Source organism: Meleagris gallopavo, chromosome 4, assembly GCF_000146605.3.
Source record: "Meleagris gallopavo isolate NT-WF06-2002-E0010 breed Aviagen turkey brand Nicholas breeding stock chromosome 4, Turkey_5.1, whole genome shotgun sequence".
In the NCBI taxonomy this organism is placed as follows: Eukaryota; Metazoa; Chordata; class Aves; order Galliformes; family Phasianidae; genus Meleagris; species Meleagris gallopavo.
Window position 1 is genome coordinate 16,613,287 of NC_015014.2, and position 21,601 is coordinate 16,634,887.

Genomic DNA, 21,601 nt, shown 5'->3' on the forward strand with positions numbered 1-21,601 from the left:
GAGCCTTTCCCTTTACCTCTTGCCTTGCCTGACCCTTTTCTCCTTTTCCTCTTTCCTCTTTACCTTTTTTATTCTGTTCCTTTCCTTCTTTTCCTTACTTTTTTCCTTTCTTTTCAAAAGCACCACTACAAGCACCCAGCCAAACCTTGCATCTTTCCTGACTTCCCTCAGGTCTTTTTGTGTAACCTCTCTGTATAACCTGTTGCTCAGCAGGGGTCTTCCCAAAAGGTCTCTTTAATCATTTCATTCTGAAATAGAAAGGAAGGCAGAAAAATAAGACAGCACATACATCTCAAACAACAGACACATCTCACTGTCCTGTGAGGGGCACCAAACAAGTTATTGTTTACAGCTGAGAAAAACTGTTTTTTGTTTTGTATTGTTTTGACATACACTTAAAAGCATCCGGGACTTACCTGCACCTCTCATGTAGTCTCGCATAGCCAACATCCAGTTTTCAAGTCTATCCAGTGCAATGTCACAGCAAGGCAATGAAGTAAAATGCTGAAACTCTCGAGTTTCTGGGTTCATGCTCTTCTACTTTGAAATAAAAACACACCTTATATCTTAAAACATACTTCTGAGCTTGCCTTAATTTCTGAACTCATTTCTGTACGTAACACATCTTTAATTTCTTAGTCCCCTAAAACAGTATTTACTCTCCCAACACAAGCAAAGTCATCCTAGCCTTATTTTCCTCAAGCCCTGAGCAACCCATCCAACTGAAAACAAATCACAGCTATACAGCTGTTGCCACCAGCTGCAGAACATTACTTTAGCTAAAAAAAAGTTTCCTTTTAAATTGTCATCTAATAGAAAATGGAGAAAAATGATAGATATGCCATCCAAAAAGAGAAAGGAGAGCCTCAAGTTTAAAAGCTAGTTATTTGAGCTTTTGAAATACCAACCAGCAATCCTTTTTCAATATTCACTCTTGCCTGCACTGGTGAGAGTGTAATCGCTGATGCCCAATGAATATCCCCATGCCACGATAGCTTCTTAAGAGTCAGGCTTTATCAAGAGTTCAGAATTCATGAGGGAGCATCTCTTATTCTCCAAGTGAAAAATTGCCATCTTCAGAATACTTTCTGGCTTCTGCTTCTACAGGAAGCCATGGCAAAGATTCTTAATTTCCTAAATTTGCACTTTGCCAGCTTACACCCAACGTGTATGTTTCCAATACCTTCTTGTAGCTAAATATTTTGAGTGTTTCCTAGAATTTATTTGAGATACCAGAACAAAGGAAAATGAGATTTGTCTCAGCATGTGCTGAACAGTCTATACAACAGGGAGCTCTTTGTAGTTTCCCTCCTTCAAAGAGTGCCCACATTCAGTCTTCCAGCACTATCTCTGTTAATTTGTTTTATTTTAAGTCAACCTTTCTAGATGGGCTTTAACTAACAAAGGCAGTTCCAGGTAAAGTCTTCTAACTATCCTGCGGAACTTTCAAAGCCATCACCTCCATCAGAAACACTCCATGTTGTGCTCTCCTAAGATCCTGCTGAGTTATTAAAATAATTCATACATTCCTCGGGTTAATAATTCCAGAGTTTCCTTAATGCCTGACATTTCTTACTGATGAGCTCCCAGACCTAAGTGAGAAATCATTGTTGCAACTTAAGTTATGGCTTTACACTTGGTATGAAGTTTGTAACCATTTTTATTATTTTATCGGTCAGTGACATCCTAGCCTCTCAGACACTTCTCACACAGCACACAATGATTGTATACATACTTGAGACACTACGCTGGAGAGGACAGATAACTCCCTCTAATGCATCTAGTGGCAGACAGAAAGAAGTCCAGCTGCAGCCCATACACCACCTGACCTTTATTTAGACAAAGACACTTACCCTGGGCAGGATACCTTTTGGGAATACTTGCTCAAGTACATAGAGAAGAAAGGATAATTATCTTCACCAGATACCATATGAATCTACAGCCACATGCCATGCAACAGCAACGTCACAATCTGCTTCAGGAGCTACAAGAACAAAGCCATGTCTTTAACTGCAGATCTAGGCATACTTCATGTCCTGCATGACAACTTCCCCTCTTACAACCAAAAGACCTTCTAGTTAAAAGAAGAGACTAAACCACAAGGTAGCCCCCAGTGCATCAGCTCTTTATAAGCCACTCAGAAGAAGAGTAAGCAAATATTCACACCATCAAGTGATGCAACTCACCTATGTCACAAATCTGACAGCAGCACATCTGAGCATCTGCACACACAAAAAAGCAGAGTCTACAGCTGATCAGAGACATTTCTGTTTTTTCCTAGCAGAACAGGCTTCTTTTGAATGAGGTGTTTCAAATTTCAGGGGAATTATTTATTTCATCAGGCAGATGAGACCCAACAGTCACAAGCCTCATGACATATTTTGAGGTGTATAACAAAAGACAAATACTTGAGCGTGAGACCAATGCTCCTATTTCCACACAGACTCTGTGGAGACCTTCTTGTGTCTACAGAAGCCGAATGTGTCACTGGCTGCAAGTCAGTACAGCCTAGTGCCCGCACTTAACGGGCCTGGAATGAATCTGGGATCTGTTTGACCCCACATTTATTACTTTAATTTGTCCCTTCTAATTTCAATTGTTGATTGCTTTGAGGGACAGTAGGCAAATCAGTTAGGTCTGTGCGCATCAATCACTTTCCTACTTCCATGAAAGAAAAGAAGATTAAACTGACCATATATATCTTATGACACGAGTCATAAAGACCAACGTGTAAAGGGTGTTGGCAGCACATAGTTACACGCTTTTCTCACTACTTACCCTCTCTGCACATCACTGCAGAGAGGTAGCACACTAAAGGGCAATGTAATTTGGCAGAAAATATACCCCCTTATTTTCTAGCTTGTCCTCAGACATCAGAAGGGCAGGGTGTGGCTGAGCTTAGATTCTGAGTGATGTCCAATCTGGCACTATAACTCCAGTGGCATTCACTATTTGAGCACACTGCCCAATTAATCTAATGGCATCAAATGACCTTGTATGATCACTTTTTAAGAGCTTAGGCCACGGCCAGATTAAGAACTCTTACAGCAAGATTAATGAATAGTGCACTTTATTAAAGTAACAGATCACAGGTTCTTCGGATTATCAGTGATAAAAACACTGTCTGCAAAGCATGAGTTTAACCAAGAACATGAATAATGCAACCAACTACAAATGCATTAAAATCATAAGCAACTCTACAGAGCCTTCTAAGTTTCCCAAGGAAGCACTTGGTATAACAGACTCTGTGAATCTAACCCAATAGGCATCCAAAAACAGGGAAAGAGCAGCTCAGCCCATCAACTGACCTTAGAAGTCAGATGGTTCATATCTGACATTTGATGGTGTATTTCCTGACATTCCCCCTCTGTTAAATGATTTTTATACTATTTCTTATTTTTCAGGTGGAGCTTGAGTGACTCTAGCCATATGCACATGTATACCTTTGTTTACAATTTGTGTAAAATTCCCTTGCCTCACTTCTCAAGTTAAAGGCTAAAAAATTCAGAGCACAGACTCAGTAGAGGGGTAGTTGCACCTTGGAGGCAAGTGGCCTTTGGGATGGAGGTATGTTTTGGTATTATAATGAGCATTTAATGAGTGTATAAAGAGCTAAGTTCACTCAAAGGATGGCATTTTGTCAAGAGATGGCAAACTGTTGGGTAGCAAGTATGCAGTTTATCACTACCATAGTACCCTCAAGCTCTCATCCCAGTGATGTTACCCTAGAACCCGGCCACAGTCTCTACTTTGCTCCACCCTCCATGACATTTCTTCTTAGCATCAGCAAATCAAGTTCTCCTGATGTTACCAACACCTAAGGTTGCCTAGGGAACTGCTGTGGACTGGATTCCTTACATTCTTGCATACCAGCTGCACTCTGCTATTGAACCTCTGTAAATAGTGCTGTACTTTAATTCTTAATTTCCAGAGAACAACACTGTACCTTCATTTCCAGGTCATTTATAGCAATTATATCACAAAAGCACAGCTTGACTCATCCTAACTTGGGATGATGTTTCTGTCTCATCCTTCAGTCTGAAGTATGCTGCCAACTTGTGCCTTGCAGAATACTAGCAGTGAGGATCACAGTAGAAATGCTAGGTTCCATTTGCTGATTAAGGTACTCAGCTTAATGTCCTCACCTGGGGACTCTACAGCCTCCTCCTTTGGCCTCAGTACTGCATTTAAGCTTTGGCAAAGGAGCTGGTTTCTTACTTCAGTGTAAAGAATGTAATGAGCGTTCTTGTTTGTTGCTGTGTTTCTTTTCTGTCTTGGTCTGGGCAATGTTGTTGGACTGACTTCAGACCTTGGACTGTGCCTATGGGTGGTGGGAGCACTGCTTTCTAGCTGACTTTAACTTTTCCTTTCCTGTACGTATGTGTGTATATATATATATTCCCTCCCCTTCCCCTACAAACCAACTCTTTGGTGCATTTTACCTGTGTCTGATTTAGTCGTAGTACATCACTGAATATTTCTTTCCTTATGATAGTTGATACAAATAAGGCTGGAACATGTCCTTTTCAAAGCATGCCTGATCATTCTCTATCTTATTCTTAGAAATTCTCTACCTATTTTTGAATAATGAGCTTGTGGCAGTACTCCTCATTTTCCTGATTTCTAGCAATATTTCTATTACCTGCTTCAGCCTAGACTGGAATAAAGGTCTCTTTTGTTACTTGTCCCTATAGAATGACACTCCAGTAACCTCCTGAAAGTTAGAACCAGAGCAGGGAATCTCATCCCAGGTAAGTGAGAGACCTGGATCTAGTTGTCTTCTTCTGTATGCAAGAGGGAAGGCTGGACTGGAGTACTTCTTGGTCTTCCCAACCTCCTTTGGACCCCTGAGGAACAAGGAAGCTCTAATGGTCACAGTGGAATAAGTACTGCTACATTGGCTAACAGGGTCCGAGGCTCATTGCATTTGGGGAATGAGGGGGAGGAAGGAATGCAAAAAGAGATAAATTTAGGATTATAGCACTTGCCTTAAGTGTCAAGTAGTCTGATAAGGACTGCATAGATTATTTTTTCCCCCTAGGTTCCTGCTTCTGATTTAAAAGCTAACTATGCCTTATCTCTGGAGAGGATTGATCTAATTGCTGGAGCACAGCATATAGAACAAGGGCCTGAGCATTGCATGCTGTGCTGAGGAGCACTCAGCGCACTGGAGATTTCTCTGGACTGCTGCTTTCTCAGTTGTAATGACCAGGAATGCCTGAGTGGGAGTCTGTTAGAGGGCTGATACCTGGGGAGGCAGCTGTAGCTGTTAACTCCAACTCTGCAAACAAGCTTCCCAAGACAAAGAGATGCTTTTTTTTAAAAAAAACAAAAAACAAAAAAAAACCAAAAAAAAACAAGGAGGGTCTATAAAGAAATACAGGCAAGAAACACAGCCCCGATGTGCATTCTTCTATTCCAGGGTAGGGAGGGTTGCAAGTGACAGCCCACTAGCCCCAGGGTTCATCATCCTGGCTTTCGTCTGTTCTCTCCAGTCCCTCCTTCTCTCTCCCTCCCTCCTCCCTGCATCTGTCAGGCACTAGCGAGATCTATTCCCTCTCTGATACACTCAGGACTGCAGCCTTCCTCCTCCCTGCACTGAACCAGGGGTTGCTGTGGAGCACTCTTAACTGTAAGTGGGGATAACCTATGCAAGCAAGAGGGGAGGACTGGCTTTAAGTTGGGCTGGGCTATTCCCTGCTCTGCTATAGCTGGGAGTTGAGGTGAAACTGCAAGTGCTTTGTTAGCAACAGGTCTTTGTGTCTGTGCATGTATGTGTGAAGGAAATGCTAATCCTGCTGCTCTGAGTTGGGTACATAACAGTGCCTGCACGGGGCTCCTGGTGGTGTCAAGTACCTGCCTGCTGGTAAGCAACTACCTATGTGCTGCTTAGGTTGGTCCAAGGGAGTATAATGCAGCCCTACAGCCTAGTTTGCACTGGTCACTTTTGGGATACTGGTGCAATAGGATGTGACAGTACATGCATGTCTGGTATAAACAGCTTTGTGGTTCAAAAGCGATGTTAGCAACATCACCATCAGCAGGGGTCACTGGGCAGGGGGAGCATCTGCACAGCTACTGCTGGAAATGCCCTTCTCAATGTGACAGACACTTAATCTTTATACAAAGCTCTAGGTCCTTACAGAAAAAAGACTGCTCCCACTAAGGGTGCACCTGCGAAACAGGGTCATCTAGAGTCCTTTGTGTACCTTGATCTGTTCATTTTTCTCTCCTGGCTGACTATAAGTGGCTGTCAATTTTAAAGAGCTGACAAAATGTTTCACAGGGCAGTTGTCAGATGCCTCTAACTAACAGTTGCTCTGAGTCCAGCGAATCTATATATGTCAGAAATTAGAGGTCCACATTTTTGGCTGTAAACAAAGTTGCCACATGCCTGGTATATTTTTAAGCAAGTTTTCTGGTTGTTCCACCTGCAATAGTCCATGCTGTACTGCTGTTAATGCTGGCAGTGTAATTACATCAACAGAAAAATCAAATGTGCATAGGTGTACAGAAAATGGTCTTTATGGGGGAAAAATATTATTGTTTAATTCCCCCCTTTTCAAGGGCATAGTTACTTGATGGTTTGGTTCCTACACTTCCCCAAACCGAAGATTAAAATGCTGAAATTTTCATTAAAATGCTAGTCATCATGTGACTCTAGTCAATAGAGTTAAGTGCTTCTTTTGCTGCTACTTTCCAGAGGATAAATCCAGGTTATTGCAACAGTATTATGATATGACTAGCACAGGTTGTGGTAGTTAAAGTATATCAACCTGTCAAATAAAGACAGTTTAATAGTCCATCAAATCTAATACTATTCGGCATGAGTTACTTTGAATACAGAAATGAATGTGATCAATTTGTCATACTTTACTTTCAGCTATCTATCACATGTTCAACAGAATTGCTTTAAGTGGTGGAGAGGACTTCGTCCAGTATGTGAGCTCAAGTTAATTCTGATGGAGTCCTTGAAGTACAGTTACAAAACAAACACTTTTAGAGCTCAAAGGCACTTGCATGATTAACTTGGCTAAGATGTACACGTTGGTGGTTTCTGACAGCTATTTTCATTGAAGTCCGAGTTGTTGTAACTTGCTGAAACAATGCTAATCAGTGATAAGATTAGATTTTCTCAATTAGAAAAGCAGTGATGACAAAGCAGGACACCTTACCTTGCCACTAAAACTGCTAGTGTGTTCTTGTCACTAGTGGTACATGCCAGGCTCATCTCTAAGGACACAGAGCACCTGCAGAACAACACAAAAGGGACACTGAGTGTGTGAGGAATAGCTTATGTTATGACAAAAAAGCAACTCAATGGTTTGAGTCTCTGAGATTACTGAGGGGCAGGGAAGTTAAGGTACGAATACGTAAAATCTTTATATCTGATAATAATAAGCCCTGGGTAGTTATCCCCGATGTAAAACGCAAAATAGATGAACCTATTCAGTGTATGACTTAAAATGTATAGCTGACTGAGTTTGAACTAGCACATAATGATAGAGGATGGGGAGAGGATACAGTCTTGAGCTGCTAAACTTAAGGAATTTGTTGCATAGGACAGTAAGTCACCCTAAAAGCAGTATTCACTCAAGCCTTGACTGAAAACAAGCAGGGTTAGCAGCTGTTGCTCTGACTTGCTTCTACTTAGGCTTGAGCGGGCTTGAGTGATGAGGAGGGAATAAAGCAAGGTAGCTCACACTAACACCTATATTTCTGTGAAATGACAGCAAGTACCTGGAAAAACGGTGTCTATCTCATAACTCTGGACCTGTTACTGTGATTCTTGTCAGAAATTGATGCTTATTAGGTAGCTCCCTCTGCTTTTCCTATATTCTTTTCACCTTAATTTGTAAACAAACTACTTGCATTCTGTTGTATGTTGATGAATTAGACTGCCTATATGAGTATTACAATTAGATGGGTCTTTCAGCTACAGAGAAAGGAATATATTCTAGAACTTCTATTGTCCAAACTAAGGTTTACTAAGTATTATCCTTTAAACATTAAGTGCCTTGATTACTGGACTCAAGACAGTACCTCAAAAAGCTATCACAAACATCTTTGAGATTTCTCTCCCTCTTCCTTTATTTGCACAAAATAAAGGCTTTTGACTCAACCGTTAGACATAGCAAGAGGAACTTCTTAGTCCTCAAAGGAAACCTGAGCTCTCTCTTTTCCTACTGGAATGTTTCAGAGTAGAAGAACTCATCAGGAAAAGGCAGCACAGGACATTACCAGCTGAGTAATCTGTAGAACTGTCTCTGATTTTCCTACACAAGGTAGTAAAATCTGTACTGCTCAAGGGCTTCCATCTGAGTACTATGTCATTACACGAACTAGCGAAACTCTGCCATAAAATAAACTTTCCTCCAATACATAACCTAATAAGCTATACTGGCAACTAGAACAAGCTGTATATTTGGTAACAGATAAGCATAATCCATGCTGGCATATTAAGCTCTACATTATCAGAAATAACATGGACACTTTATGATTTCATAATCAGGACCTTGTCTTTCAATTGCAACACCAGCATTCTGATACGAGCTAGGAAACTAAGAGCTGGATGGGCTTAAGGAGTAGGCATGAAAAGCTAGAGCAGATTAAAGCTCTCTCCTAATCAAGAACTTTTAGACTAGCTTTCAACTAGTGACTGTTTATCCCACTATATATGCTAAGATTAATGTTTAACTCCACCTGGAGAGATAGCTATAGTAATCTCTGCTCCCACTTGCATTTGCAGTTACTACTCTGCTGGCACACCTTGTCATCCTTAAATTCACACACTAGTACCTGTGACAGAAGCTTCTGTAGTTACTTTAAGGTATGATTGTATCTTAACCACAAGACAATGTAAATTGGAACAATTTCTTAGTAATACTGTCAAAACAAAAGTAATGCTTCAGCTCTATCTGTCCTTGATCCAAGGCACATTCACTCATTCCTAACAAATTGTTCTGCTATAGGACCTGAATTACTTCCACTATTTCAACTGCCTAGGCTCAGACTGCTTTTACTGAGGTCCCTCATCAATTTCCCATCATGGCTGGAAAGCCACTACTTGAAGATTTTACCTCAGGAGGACTAAATTTAAATAGTTTAATTCTATTCAAAGCTTCTCAACTAATGCATTTGAGGAACTTGTTTACCCCTTTCTGAGTTCAATTAACGTATAAATAAAGAACAGAGAAATACAAACAAGGTATGAGGGAAAACCAGAAGGCATTTGATGTTCGGTGTCTGGCTCACAGGAACATTGGATCTTTCTGCTCAGTCAACTTGAACTAAGGAGAAGAAGAGAGCAATCTGAAAGGCTTGATAGGCTGCTTTCAAAACACTGCTAAGTTTGCTGCATTTGGTAGTCACACATGCACTAGTGATCAGGAAGAATGCTACCTCTGCTATATTAGTCTTTTTCTGCAACACTTTCTGGAAACAGCCCTGAAGAGTCAGTGAACTTAATAACAAACTCATTACTTCTCTACTGAACGCATGCCTGAACAGAGCTAAGATGCAATGAGTACACTTCACTTTCTGCACAGTCATGGCTTGTATATTGTTCATCCCGTAGCAAGCTCAACACTCCTCCTGGCAGTATTAGATTGGTAGCAGTAGGGCAATCAATGGTGGGGAACCCCTCTGAAGGGGTAATCTCCCAAAGTGACAGATATCTTGAAAAGTGTACCAAGCACCAGGTCAAGTGAGTGCCTTAATTTTGCCTCAATAAAAATGGATAGCTTTTAATTAGAAGTTGTGCATCTTCTAAAAAGACTCTCTCCTATAGGAGCTGATTTTTCTGACTCAGTATTAATTTACGGCATGGGCAAAAGGCTCTTTTGCCCCTAGCAAGCAAAGTTCTGTACTGAATGGGTTCTATAACTTCCCTGCAGTTTATTTAATGAGTGCTTTTCCGATAATTTATCTCCTCCTACGCTGCTGACATTAGTGGTAGTAACATTCTGGTTTCTCATTCTGCTGCTGGCAGGCAGGAATAAGGGTGAGAAGACTCCTTTGACTTCAGCTGCAAAAATGCCACAAGGAAATTCAAGACTCTGAGGCTTGGGATGCAAGCGATCTTGAAAGAGTTGTTGAGAAAAATGATAAAAGCCATCTTCAAGTATAACAGAACTAATATATCTTATGACTTGGTTTCTTAGTGAAGTGGCTAGCCTTCTGTAGTAGAATCTTACTTTAATCTTATTTCAGTGAACAACTGGCAGAGGTTTTAGTTAAAACAAAGTAGCCTGTGACAGATCAATACAGAAACTATACTCAGAAGCTTGAAGGCTAAGTGTTAATCAACAATAAAACCTGTTATAATAATGAGAAACAATAGGTAATAGCCACCTAAATACAACACGTACACAGAAAACATTTTCTTTTAAGTGCCTTTGCTGCAGAGGAATCCTCATTTACTGTGTTATTCAGTACCCTATTAGCTAACTTAAAACCGTATGACTACCTGTTTATTTAGTCCTCTTTTGTTGCCTCCTCTGTGGCACGTCACACATCTTCATGACAGATAAAGGCAGATTTCCACCCTGTGCTCAATCTACAGCCACGTAGGAAGTTTCAAAACATGGAAACTTTCTCAGCAAACCGATAGAAGTCGCAAATATGACTAAAAGACATCAATGTGCTGACACACTGACACTCTGGCAAATGGCAGAAAATAGCTATAGCAAAGCCTTGCTACAGTAAATTTTCAGCATTAAGGTTCTTCACTCGGTGTGGGAATAAGGCCTACTTAAGCTGTGATATTATTTGAATGTCAAAAATATGAAGCACAGTGAAAATTTTATACATTCTAGACAAATAAGAAACATGCTGTGAAAGCCTCATGCTATAGCATCTTCTGAATAATATTTGCATTTTGGCTTTTTAGCAAAGGGTGTCTTATTTCTTGCTGAAGAGGATGAGTAATCCACAATTAAATCTTGTTTTGTCTTTTTACAACACTCCTACTGATAGCACTCCTCTTTACAAATAAGACAGGAGAATTGGGAGATCTTTAAAAACAAGAAAAATAAAACCCACAAAATTTAAAAAAAAAAAGCCTTTGGCAAAATATCGCATTTCACCTCTCTACTCAGATTTCTCAGGTGACTGTTAGGGGAAGACAAGTGTCTAAAGCATAAAGCCCATTCATTAGTTTTGCATGGTATGCCTCCTTGCTATTATCCATTTATAAATGTACAATTTGCTTCTCAGTGTATATTGCGTTTGTGGAAGCGTACAGCAATAAAAATAAGTTATTTTTAATTATAACTTGATACGCTTAAATGTCTCTCCTATTACAGCTTCCTCTTAGCTGAAAGCCTGCCCTTTACCTGTGACATATTCAGTATTTACTGTGAGATAGTACTCCTGGGTGGTTCATAAAGTATTCCATGAAATTATGATGTATTAGAAGATAAATCAAACATTTACTTCCAGAGTACTCTATTCATATTCCTAAATATCCTTGGAGTTTGAGCACTCTGCAACTCAAGTTTTCTACAGACCAAGCATTTCTGCTTATAGGGGAAGATTAGATTAAGTGCAAAATTAAGTTAAAACGCCTAATAAACACTTCCAAGATTTTAACAGTATTCTGTAATGAAATTATTTCTTTACAGAAACACTGTATTGCTTGTGGCGTTTAACGTGACAAGCCTCAATGCTTTATTTTATCAGGAATGGCTTTGCTCTTCTGCCTATTGCATGCTTCTGGAGCCCATTTGGCTGCTGTTGAAGTCTTCTTTCCACTGAAAGAGAAAGTGGAAATGAGTCCTTCCTACAATGTACTGCAGACATATCCATTTTAGCCAACCTTTTGAAACGTATGATAGTAAAATAAACATTTCTGAAACTTAGAATAAGATGGAGGCACACTGCAATATACTTTTAAATATACTTTTTCTCTTAATGAAGAGATCCTGTAACTGTAACTTCCACTGTTTCTCTGTAAGCTGTCCCTTGGAGCTTTCTCATTTTTCCTGCAGCTTTCCTTTAGACTTCTTTGATTTGGTCCAAATCTGCATGCAACATACCAAACGAGCTGTAAGTAATCAACATTGGAAGTATCTTGTGTATTTTGTCAGCTATCGTCCTACTTATGTGCTTGTTTTGCTGTGCTATGCTGCTCTTCACTTTCAGCTGGAAACTTGGTATGAATTACAGATCCTCATCCAGAATGCTGCCACAGACTTTTTCCTCCCCTGTTTCTCCAAACATTGCTATGCAGCTGCTCTTGTTGAACAGCTTTTTGATTTTAGGCTGCTTTCCATAGGAAATGTTAACTTGCAGCCAAAGCACCTGGTAGACAATTGGTCCTTCTTCCCTGGTATCACTTCCATAAGTGTTTTCCTCTTATTCCATAAACACTACAGCTTGGGGTTTTGTTTGTTTTGCCATCCCTCAGTGGCTGTATTTTGCTATCGCAAATTTATAACTTCCAAGCAGAACAGAGGTGCTACCAAGGTCTCCAGGAAGCTTCTGCAGTTAACCCATTACCGAGCGTACAGCTAAGAACAAGATGACTCCTTTAGCACTTACTGCATTACATTTCCTTTTTCCCCCCCCAGTGACACTTCCATTCTTCATGTCAGACCATAAGAGGATTCCACAATGAGATTTTATGCATACAACAATATGGATAAAAGTCACAGTGCACGGGGATGAAGTAGTAATGCCTGGAAACTGTGAATGCCAGAATTCTTCCACATGGCCAACATAAAAGTAACTGCAGTCACTTCATAATTACCTAGATCTGTTGCTGTTATGGAGGTAAATTAATTCTCCATATCCAATGGCATAAGACTGCCCTCCTTGCCCTGTGAGACTTAATGCTGTTTGTTTGTGTAGGGATACTGTCACAGATATTTCACTAGTGCATCAATCTACTGTGTTTAAAAAACAATATCCAGGCAATTTTTCATAGTGCAGCCATGCCCTTATCAAATTACTAAGTGAAAGCAAATTACTCTTATTTATCATCCTACAATATTTATGCATTATATTACTTTCCCCTTTCTTAGATGAATTACATTTTAGTCCCGTGTCTCTCCACTATTTATCAGTCTGTTTTACCTGTCAAAACAAGGGACTACACTTTGTTTCTTCTTCCAGCCAATCCCATCCCCCTTGAACTCAAAACAGTAAAAACTTGTGTACTTTGCCATTTCCTGTAAGCTACAGTATTTGTACAGCAAGCTTACCACATTTGGCACAAAATGGTATGAGTGCAAGTGATCAGATGCTGTAAGACAGCAACAGTTCCTATTTGAAATTTCTTGCTCATCGGTTGCAAACGGAAAATATTTCAAGGTTCTTTACTGAAAAGATTGAAAGTGGTTGCTTCACACTATACATCAGAAATAAGAGGCCGAATCCAAGAGAACACCTAGAGAATAATTAGTAGGTAAAGGGAAGTACAATAAAATTATGCTTTTAGCATGATAAGGGATAATTTCAGTTGTCTTAATGAATAGAATTAATTATTAGAATACAGCCACTATGCAAGAATGACCCACAAGGGTTTGTACTCCCTGGGACCAAAGTTTCATATCAGCAAAAACTTAAAACATCCAGCAAAGCCTGTGCAGCCTGTTGTGTATATATAAGGTGTTATGTAGCAATGAAATCTGAACCATAAGTATTCCTTCTGTGCTCTTGCACAGAAGAGCAACACTCACCTACCAAAGAGCCCCTCCCCCAACACAGAACTCTAAAAAGCAGAACACTGAAGGCAAGGGAACCCACTTTTCTTATCTGCAGGGTTGCAATAGCATAGATCATGAACAACAGTGTAATGTAAATGCAATCTTCCCTAGTCTGGAATGCCTGTCTAAAAGCTCCATCTCTGGGAAGCAAGGGATTGTGAAGGAAAATTAGTGTTCATTTAGAGTAAAATGAAACACTTGCGGCTCTCCTATTTGCACACAAATGCTAGAGAACATGAACTTGGAATGAACCTCAGAGGAAGTAACAGCAACAACCAAAAGAGAAAAGTGTGTACTCACTTTCGTTAGATGAGAAAGGTCAGAGGGCCTGACTTTTTCCCCAAAGCTTGTTTGGGACTGCGTGTACAGTCATTCTTGGCCAAAATTTTCAAAGCTAGTTGTGAGATCTACCAGGCAAATTAGTCTCGTGCTTACTCCGCACAGACCAGAATTCCTATTTTCTTGCACAGTTGCATTTACTATCTAAAATGCAGCAATTTGTCTAGAAAAACTTCATCTGTTGCTTTGTTTGCTTTAAACATACAGCAAGTATGAGATTACTGGCTCCATCTGCTCTGCTCCTCATTATTACACCTCTGTGTTAAATCAAGCACCTCTACTTGGTTTCAGCACTAGCTATTAGAAAAAGATGGCTGAACTCACAAACACTCTAACTTGATTAACCCCGTCAATTGGCAGCCTTATAAATGACTTAGAGCTACAGGCCAAATGCTGGAATTTTACATTCCTCACCCAGAATAACTATGTCAAGTGGAAAGGTCACAGCACTGCCCTTTCTTTGTGGGGAAGATCTTACAATAAGCACTGATTCTCATCTACATGGTTATCTCTCTGGGCAGGGAAAGCTTGGCCTCCTGCTCTTTACTACCCTGAGAAGCTGGTCAGGGAAGAGGAAACAAGTGAGCAATCATTTCTTGATTCTGACAAAAGGGAGCAGAAGAGATGCTAAGCATTAGATGGGATTTTAGTGATAAAACATTTCCTGGGACTTACAAAGCACAGCTCGAGAGCTGTGATTAAAGGAATGGCATAAGCTACTATTGATAAATGTCTATTTTTGACTACTACTCTCACTGTTCATCATGTTGGTATGCAGTTTCATCAGTAAATGTATCATTCGGTGAATAATAAAGCTACTATTAAAACACCTGCAATAGCTGAATCTGATCTGTGTAATTAAAACATTTGGCACATAAAACATTTGAATGAAAATAATTCAATAATTTTGAAAATATTTTGAATGAAATAAACCAATACAGTTTTTCAGCACAAAGACAAACAAAGGGAATGCACAACCATTACAGATAGTTAGTACATTGCTTTGCTAAAATACATAAAGCTATGTAAAAATACCAACGCTGTATAGCTGCTGACGTCCAACACAGCAGAAAACAAGACATCTATGTAATATTCACCACTAGTTCCAAATCTGGGGCACAGCAGAATATATATGTATTTTTTACTGAACTACTTGGAAGCAAAACACTTGCAAAGCTTTTGATATTACTGAATTTCATTAACAAGCAAAATATAGAAAAACTGCAGTGCTTTCCTGAGAAGTAGACATGAGTAAATATACCAGAGAAAAAAAATAGGCAGAGCTCTAATTAGCAAGTCTTTAGGTAAAACAGGAAGAAGAATTAAGAAAAATACCCACTCTTTTGGCAGTTTCCTCATATTCCTTTTCTTCAGTAGAGGACTGCCCTATGCAGGGTGACAGCAGAATATCACATCTTCTGCCATGATTTCACAGACATAGGAAATACCGTCATCAGGAATTTGAGGAGGTAGCTGAAACTGCAGTTGCACAAAAAAGAAAAAGGTGCCTGAGTTTCCCTTCATAAGTAAAGAGACTGAGCCAGCACTTTCCTTCCCTCAATCACAGCCTCATCAACCCATTTGAATTTACTGGCACCCAAAAGCCATCAGCAGACATAAAATAATTTTTCTTATTCCTTTTACTTAAGTTTCAAAGACTCTATCTTGCAGATAAAATAAACACAGAAAAACATATTAGAATGCTTCCTGTCCATTACCTGGTGTTTACTGTAAACATCAAGATGCCACTGTAACCTGTTACAGAGGTTGATGGAATTTCTAAGCCCTGTATAATGCACACGATAAAAGTGTGCCATAGTGAACTTCAATCTATAGTCATATATAGATATGGGCTTTACAGGGTAAGAAAACAGCTTGTAGCCTACAAAGTTAAGCCCTGTAAGTTAAGTATGGAAGTTAATATGCTCAAGCATTAAAGATCCTTTTCCCAAACCCTCCAGCAACTGAAAGCACTGCTACTACAACACAGATGATGATACTTACAGTTTGAGACAGATTATATCATTGAGTTTTGACTTAAAAAAAGACTGAAAGAAAACCTATCAATTTTTCCCAGCTATAATAAAATACTTTAATTAAGAAAATATCAATGACTTTACAGTGTGAATACACAACATGGGAAAAGTATTTCCCACATTTTATAACAAGAGAATTGCACCATGAAAGACTACAAATTCCCCCAAATCACACAGGAATTCAGTAGAAAAGCAAGAAAATACATCCAGCTATCCTGTACTTTAATATATTTTAAATACAGAGGTCATCCATGTTTCTTGACTTTTTTCTTGATCTATGTAGATTGTACACAGGAAAGGAAAATCAATTAAGGTCTAATATCAGTCATACACAAAAATATTTTCTTTTCAGTAAAATGTGATTGGATTTGGATGCATTCAGGTGAAGATTCATGCCTTCTAAATGGTTTATTTTCACCACTGTTTTTAATGGCTCAGCAACCTCACTTTTGCTTAAGAATTAGCTTATTCAAGCTGTTGAGTAAATAGATTTCTCAAGAATTCTGATTTCTGCTCTACCACCTCCCCCCCCCTCAAAAAAAAAGTTGTTTACTTGACACATCACAATAGATTTGTTTACATCCTGTCTGGATTTCCTCTTATTTGGGAAGGGAAGAATATTTACAAAGACCGGAGAAGGAAGAAAATCTTTAGTAGTCTTAATGGTCACTTCTATACAGCTATGTTGTAGAATCAAACTAATAGAAACTAATAATATTTGTTGCTTTTCCACTTTGAAGGGGAGGGAAGGAGGAGGGCAGAATATGAACCGCTAGAATAAGCCATAGAGGGATGAGAATACACAAGCTCAAATGTACTTCAGCACACTGCATAACCAAACTAGTCACATTTCTTCAAATCAATGTCAGCTGCATTATAACGATCTTTTAAAAATATCTTTTAAGGCACATTACAACATGAGTAAGGAAACTGACTCAAATTCTTCACTTGAATGGCCTTATCTGCTGAGTTACAATGGGACATACAAGTACCTCTACTTAGAAGGCAATGTCTCCTATGTGGACTTCTACCACCACCAGCCTTCAGTGGCAGCTGTCTTCATTGCCTCTTACCTCCTCATCTTCCTGCTCTGTATGGCTGGCAACGGAGTAGTCTGCTATATTGTTCTGAGGAACAAGCATATGCGAACAGTCACAAATCTTTTCATCTTGAACCTGGCTGTCAGCGATTTACTAGTGGGAATCTTCTGCATGCCCACCACCCTCCTGGACAACATCATTGCAGGTATGCTGGTTCACACTACATAGCAAGAAGAGCTTGAAGGGGATTCACCTGTATTTCTGAGTGATGGCCTCCTTGGGAAACCTGAGAGTTGGCTGCACGTTACAGTGACCCAAATATACTACTCTTAATCTCTGTCACTGGCATACAGAATCCAAACTCCAGTGAGAAAGATGTGGGCAAATTCAGAGCCCTTATCTTGCACGTTGGGCAGAAGGGGTTCAGGTTCACTTTGCAACACATATGGTGACAGCGCACAAAAGTCACCTAATAAAGCACTAGGTCAATAGTCCTGTTTACACACTGCTGTTTCTGAGTTCAGTTGACATTTCAAGTCAGTGGAAGTCACAGATGAGGAAAACAAGCCTCTAACTACCCTCTTAGTAGGGCTGTCCCTGCTGTCTTCCACATCCAGCATCTTTAACAAGGGATTACCCACTACTATGTTATACGCTCAGGAAGACTAAGTGGGTACTTAGAGCAACATGCAGAGAGCAATCCTGTAGCGGTCAATACCCTTTTCTTGTCTGCTGGTCTCACTTCAATGTTATGTAAAACCACAAATGCTTGCTCTGCTGCTTCTCAGAACATCAGAAACTCACCCAGGCAACTGGTTGTGCACTTATTTACATAACCTATGACTTTCTGACCCCTACAGTGGCCTGCCAGAGCAAAAAGAAAGTATTTGTTCTGGGACAGAAATTTCCTCTTATGCGTATGACCACAGTGGTGCAGTGAGATGGTAAAAATTTCAATTACCCATTTCCTTCCAGGATGGCCATTTGGAAGCATGGTTTGCAAGATGAGTGGGATGGTCCAAGGAGTCTCTGTCTCTGCCTCCATCTTCACTTTGGTTGCAATTGCTGTAGACAGGTAAGATGATGTGGAGATGATAAACTGTCACCTTCATCTCCCTCATGCCACCTGACAACACTGAGGCAGATTAATTCACACAATACCGCAACATATTAGATGGATGTAGTTTTAAGGGGGCAGCCTTATGAACACGGCCATCTCAGAAGTGCATCCACAGTAATTGCTCTTCTATCAGTATCTCTTAAAAATCAAACAGCTGGGCTGTGCCTGACTTTATAGAGTTGGTTAGTTTCCTAGTTAAGCTAGATAGCAGAAGCAGGCGTGCCTGCCATAGTTAACTGAAGCAGCAGCAGGCTGATAGACACAGATAAGAGATTTCTTACACCAACTTTCTTCTAGATTGTTTTCCTCAACACAGTTCTTAAATGGAGCAATTACACACAACTCCACTGGTTATGCAGGATAAGACAATTCCATCTGTACCTTTAAAAAATACACAATTTTAACAACATACAATTTTAACAATACACAATTTTATATCTGTGTATATGTTTATGCTTACCTCTCTAAGCATTCTCTAAATGGCTTCTCCACATACATTCCTGGATGCCTTTGCTGCAGGTTTCGATGCATCGTTTATCCATTTAATAAGAAGTTGACCACCTCAACTGCTATCATCATTATAACAGTCATCTGGATTCTGGCCATTGCAATCATGTGTCCTTCAGTAGTCATGCTGCAGGTACAAGAAGATAAGCATATAAGAGTAATCCTTGGCTATGGCAATGAAACCCGCCCTGTATATTGGTGCCGGGAGAACTGGCCTAACCCAGGAATGAGAAAGATCTATACAACAGTTCTGTTTGCCAATATCTACCTTGCCCCCTTGTCACTCATTGTTATTATGTATGCTAGGATAGGCATTGCTCTCTTCAATGCAGCAGTGCCTACAGTGGGAAAGCACAGCCAGGAGCAGAAACACACAGTGTCTAAAAAGAAACAAAGAGTCATCAAAATGCTCATTATTGTGGCTTTGCTTTTCGCTTTGTCCTGGCTGCCATTGTGGACTCTGATGATGCTCTCAGACTATGCCAACCTGTCAGATATCCAGCTGCAGATCATCAACATTTATATCTATCCTTTTGCCCACTGGCTGGCCTTTTTCAACAGCAGCATCAACCCCATTATCTACGGTTTCTTTAACAGAAACTTTCACAGAGGTTTTCAGGCAGCCTTTAAACTTCAGCTCTGCTCTAAGGACATAATTCACAGGGAGGTCTACTCCCAGCGAGGTCAAAGCAATGCCATTTTGCCAATTGCCAACTACCAAACACCCCGGGATCAAGCTTGTCAAAATGCCAAGGCAGAAAGAAAGCCAATTAGAAAAGGAAATTGGATGAATAACCAGCAGGATTTGATGATGGAGGATCTTGAAGAGCCTTACAACAACAGGGTGAAATAAAACATGTTATGTATCCTCTAAAACACTCACGTGCAACAGAATTTCTTTACTGGGTTGTGCAATTCAAGCTCTGTAAAGTATTTCTACCTCTAAGAAAAGAAATAATGTCAAGACATTTTTGTTTAGGAAATGATAAGTTACTTGCAAAATATTTAAGTGTTTGACACAAGGAAGAAGCAAAATTAATCCTTCTCTATCACCAGCTTAAACCAGGGACAAACTCTCCACAGTCTGTGATGACTCACTGCTCTTGCACTGGACTAGAGCAAAGTCCTGATTACAATGAGATTACCTCCTGTTTATCGTGAATTAAAAGAAAAAGACAACTACAATTATATACCCTGATACAACGATATCTGACACTGATAGAGAGAACATGTAATTGCTTCTCTGAATTTCTGAAGTACAGTTGAAGTAGGGCTGTATGTACAATATTTATGGTAACAGTTCAGCATGTAAGGCTGGTTGTTACTAACACCTACAATCTTTTTCCAATATCAGGCAACAAAACTAACACAGCTGTCTGTAGTGGCCATCTGGACTGCCAGGTAGAGAAGGGAACCATGAAACTCACCAGGGCCCTCTGTGCACATGCACTCTCCTGCGGGGTTTGACTGCCAGGACTCAGGGCAGTTGTGAGGCATCCCTTCCCACTGGTTATTCCAGAGAGAGGCTCCCAGACCGCACTATGGGAATGTCACAGCACATACTTATGAGCTGCTTTTACAGTGATACTCCAATGATGGGCCCCTACTGCCTCACAGTCCTTCCCTGGGGCTGGTCATAGGCCCCGTGTTCCAGGCACTAAGCCCGATCTGCAGGTCAACTTCCTCACCTGAGCCCAGACCTGACATCACCATAAGCTTGTCTGATGGTCTGAACCCTCAGCTAAACCCAGCTTCACATCCAGCCCTGGTGAGGAGCTTGCTCTGCAACACACACCTCATCTTCATGGGGAGCAGCCACCCCTTACAGCATTCTAAGGGAATCATCTGGTCTGGATATTTTTGTTTTCTGTTGCATTAAGAGAAAAATTTATCTACAGACCAATACATCTGCAAATGAGATTTATATAAAGTCCTCTACTAAAAGCCTGACTAATCCAGTAAACTCATTTCATGATTAACGTACTGCATTTCTCTGTTCAGCAATGGGTTCTTGGTACTACACTTTTGGGTGCTTCAAGTGAAGCATAAGCTTGTTCCTGGAACTTATCAGTCCATTACTCTATTAAATGCTGGAAATACAGTCTGAATATTTGAACTTCACTCACCAGTTTGTAGATTTTCATGTACTTGTACTTCTGTCTGGTAACCTCAAATGCCAATCACTTCCTATCAAATGGCAAAAGCAAGCCATTGTTAGTCACATCCTCTTCATTCCCTTTTCTGGTTGTTCCCCTCTTGTTAATTCTGTGATAACAATTGTTCTTGAAGTTAAAAAAAAATAAAGTGAAAATTTGTGAAATAAAGGATGAAAAAATGGCTTATGGAACAATTTGGGTGTGGCTTTTTTGTTTCTTGGATGATTTCCTCTTTTGGTGTCTAGATCACCAAAGACAACTTTAACTTAATAGCAGCAAGAGATAACACCTTTAGGACCTGTCAGCACTTATAAAGAGCAACTCTGGAAGCATCACAGAGAGGTTCCCAAATTTAACAAGGTACACAATTTAGTACAAAGATCAGCATTCACAGATCTGCTACAAGATTAAAACATCACTATGCCTTGTCCTGTGAGAGTCTCTGGGAATCAGCTACCAGTTAGGGTCACTCCTCAGTGATCAGGAGGCATGCTCATCAAATTGCAGTCTTCCTGCAGGTAAACTGGAGTGCCTTTCAGATTTACAGAGTCAAGGAAAACCGAAATCTTTTCAAGCTGTATTGCTCCAAACTTTGTACCTTTTTGAGCTACCAGAAAAAAAGGAAAACATTCATTGAATAACAGGGTGGGGAAAATTGCAGTAACAACTGATTTTGCAGGCTTGTGGGTTGTGT

General features: G+C 40.0%; 1 protein-coding gene and 1 long non-coding RNA gene across 4 annotated transcripts; one reads left to right on the top strand and one right to left on the bottom strand.

Annotated features, from left to right (window-relative positions):
• Positions 1 to 44: 44 nt before the first annotated feature.
• On the bottom strand, positions 45 to 21,345 carry LOC104910586. 3 transcript variants are annotated; one of them, XR_002114073.1, is made up of 9 exons: positions 20,878 to 21,333; positions 18,705 to 18,878; positions 18,086 to 18,189; positions 17,077 to 17,211; positions 15,388 to 15,527; positions 7,176 to 7,250; positions 1,854 to 1,984; positions 417 to 537; positions 45 to 248 (listed from the first exon to the last, which is right to left on the bottom strand). It is a non-coding gene; the product is annotated as an uncharacterized LOC104910586 (long non-coding RNA). The 3 variants fall into 3 exon arrangements; XR_004159504.1 differs by having other exon boundaries at positions 417 to 1,984; positions 17,158 to 17,211; positions 20,878 to 21,345; XR_004159503.1 differs by having other exon boundaries at positions 417 to 1,984; positions 20,878 to 21,345.
• Positions 16,936 to 20,868, top strand: NPFFR2 (neuropeptide FF receptor 2). The gene is made up of 3 exons (XM_031553040.1): positions 16,936 to 17,329; positions 18,100 to 18,199; positions 18,764 to 20,868. Exons 1-3 carry the CDS (start codon positions 17,002 to 17,004, stop codon positions 19,602 to 19,604), a joined length of 1,269 nt encoding a protein of 422 aa, XP_031408900.1. The 5' UTR covers positions 16,936 to 17,001; the 3' UTR covers positions 19,605 to 20,868.
• Positions 21,346 to 21,601: the final 256 nt, after the last annotated feature.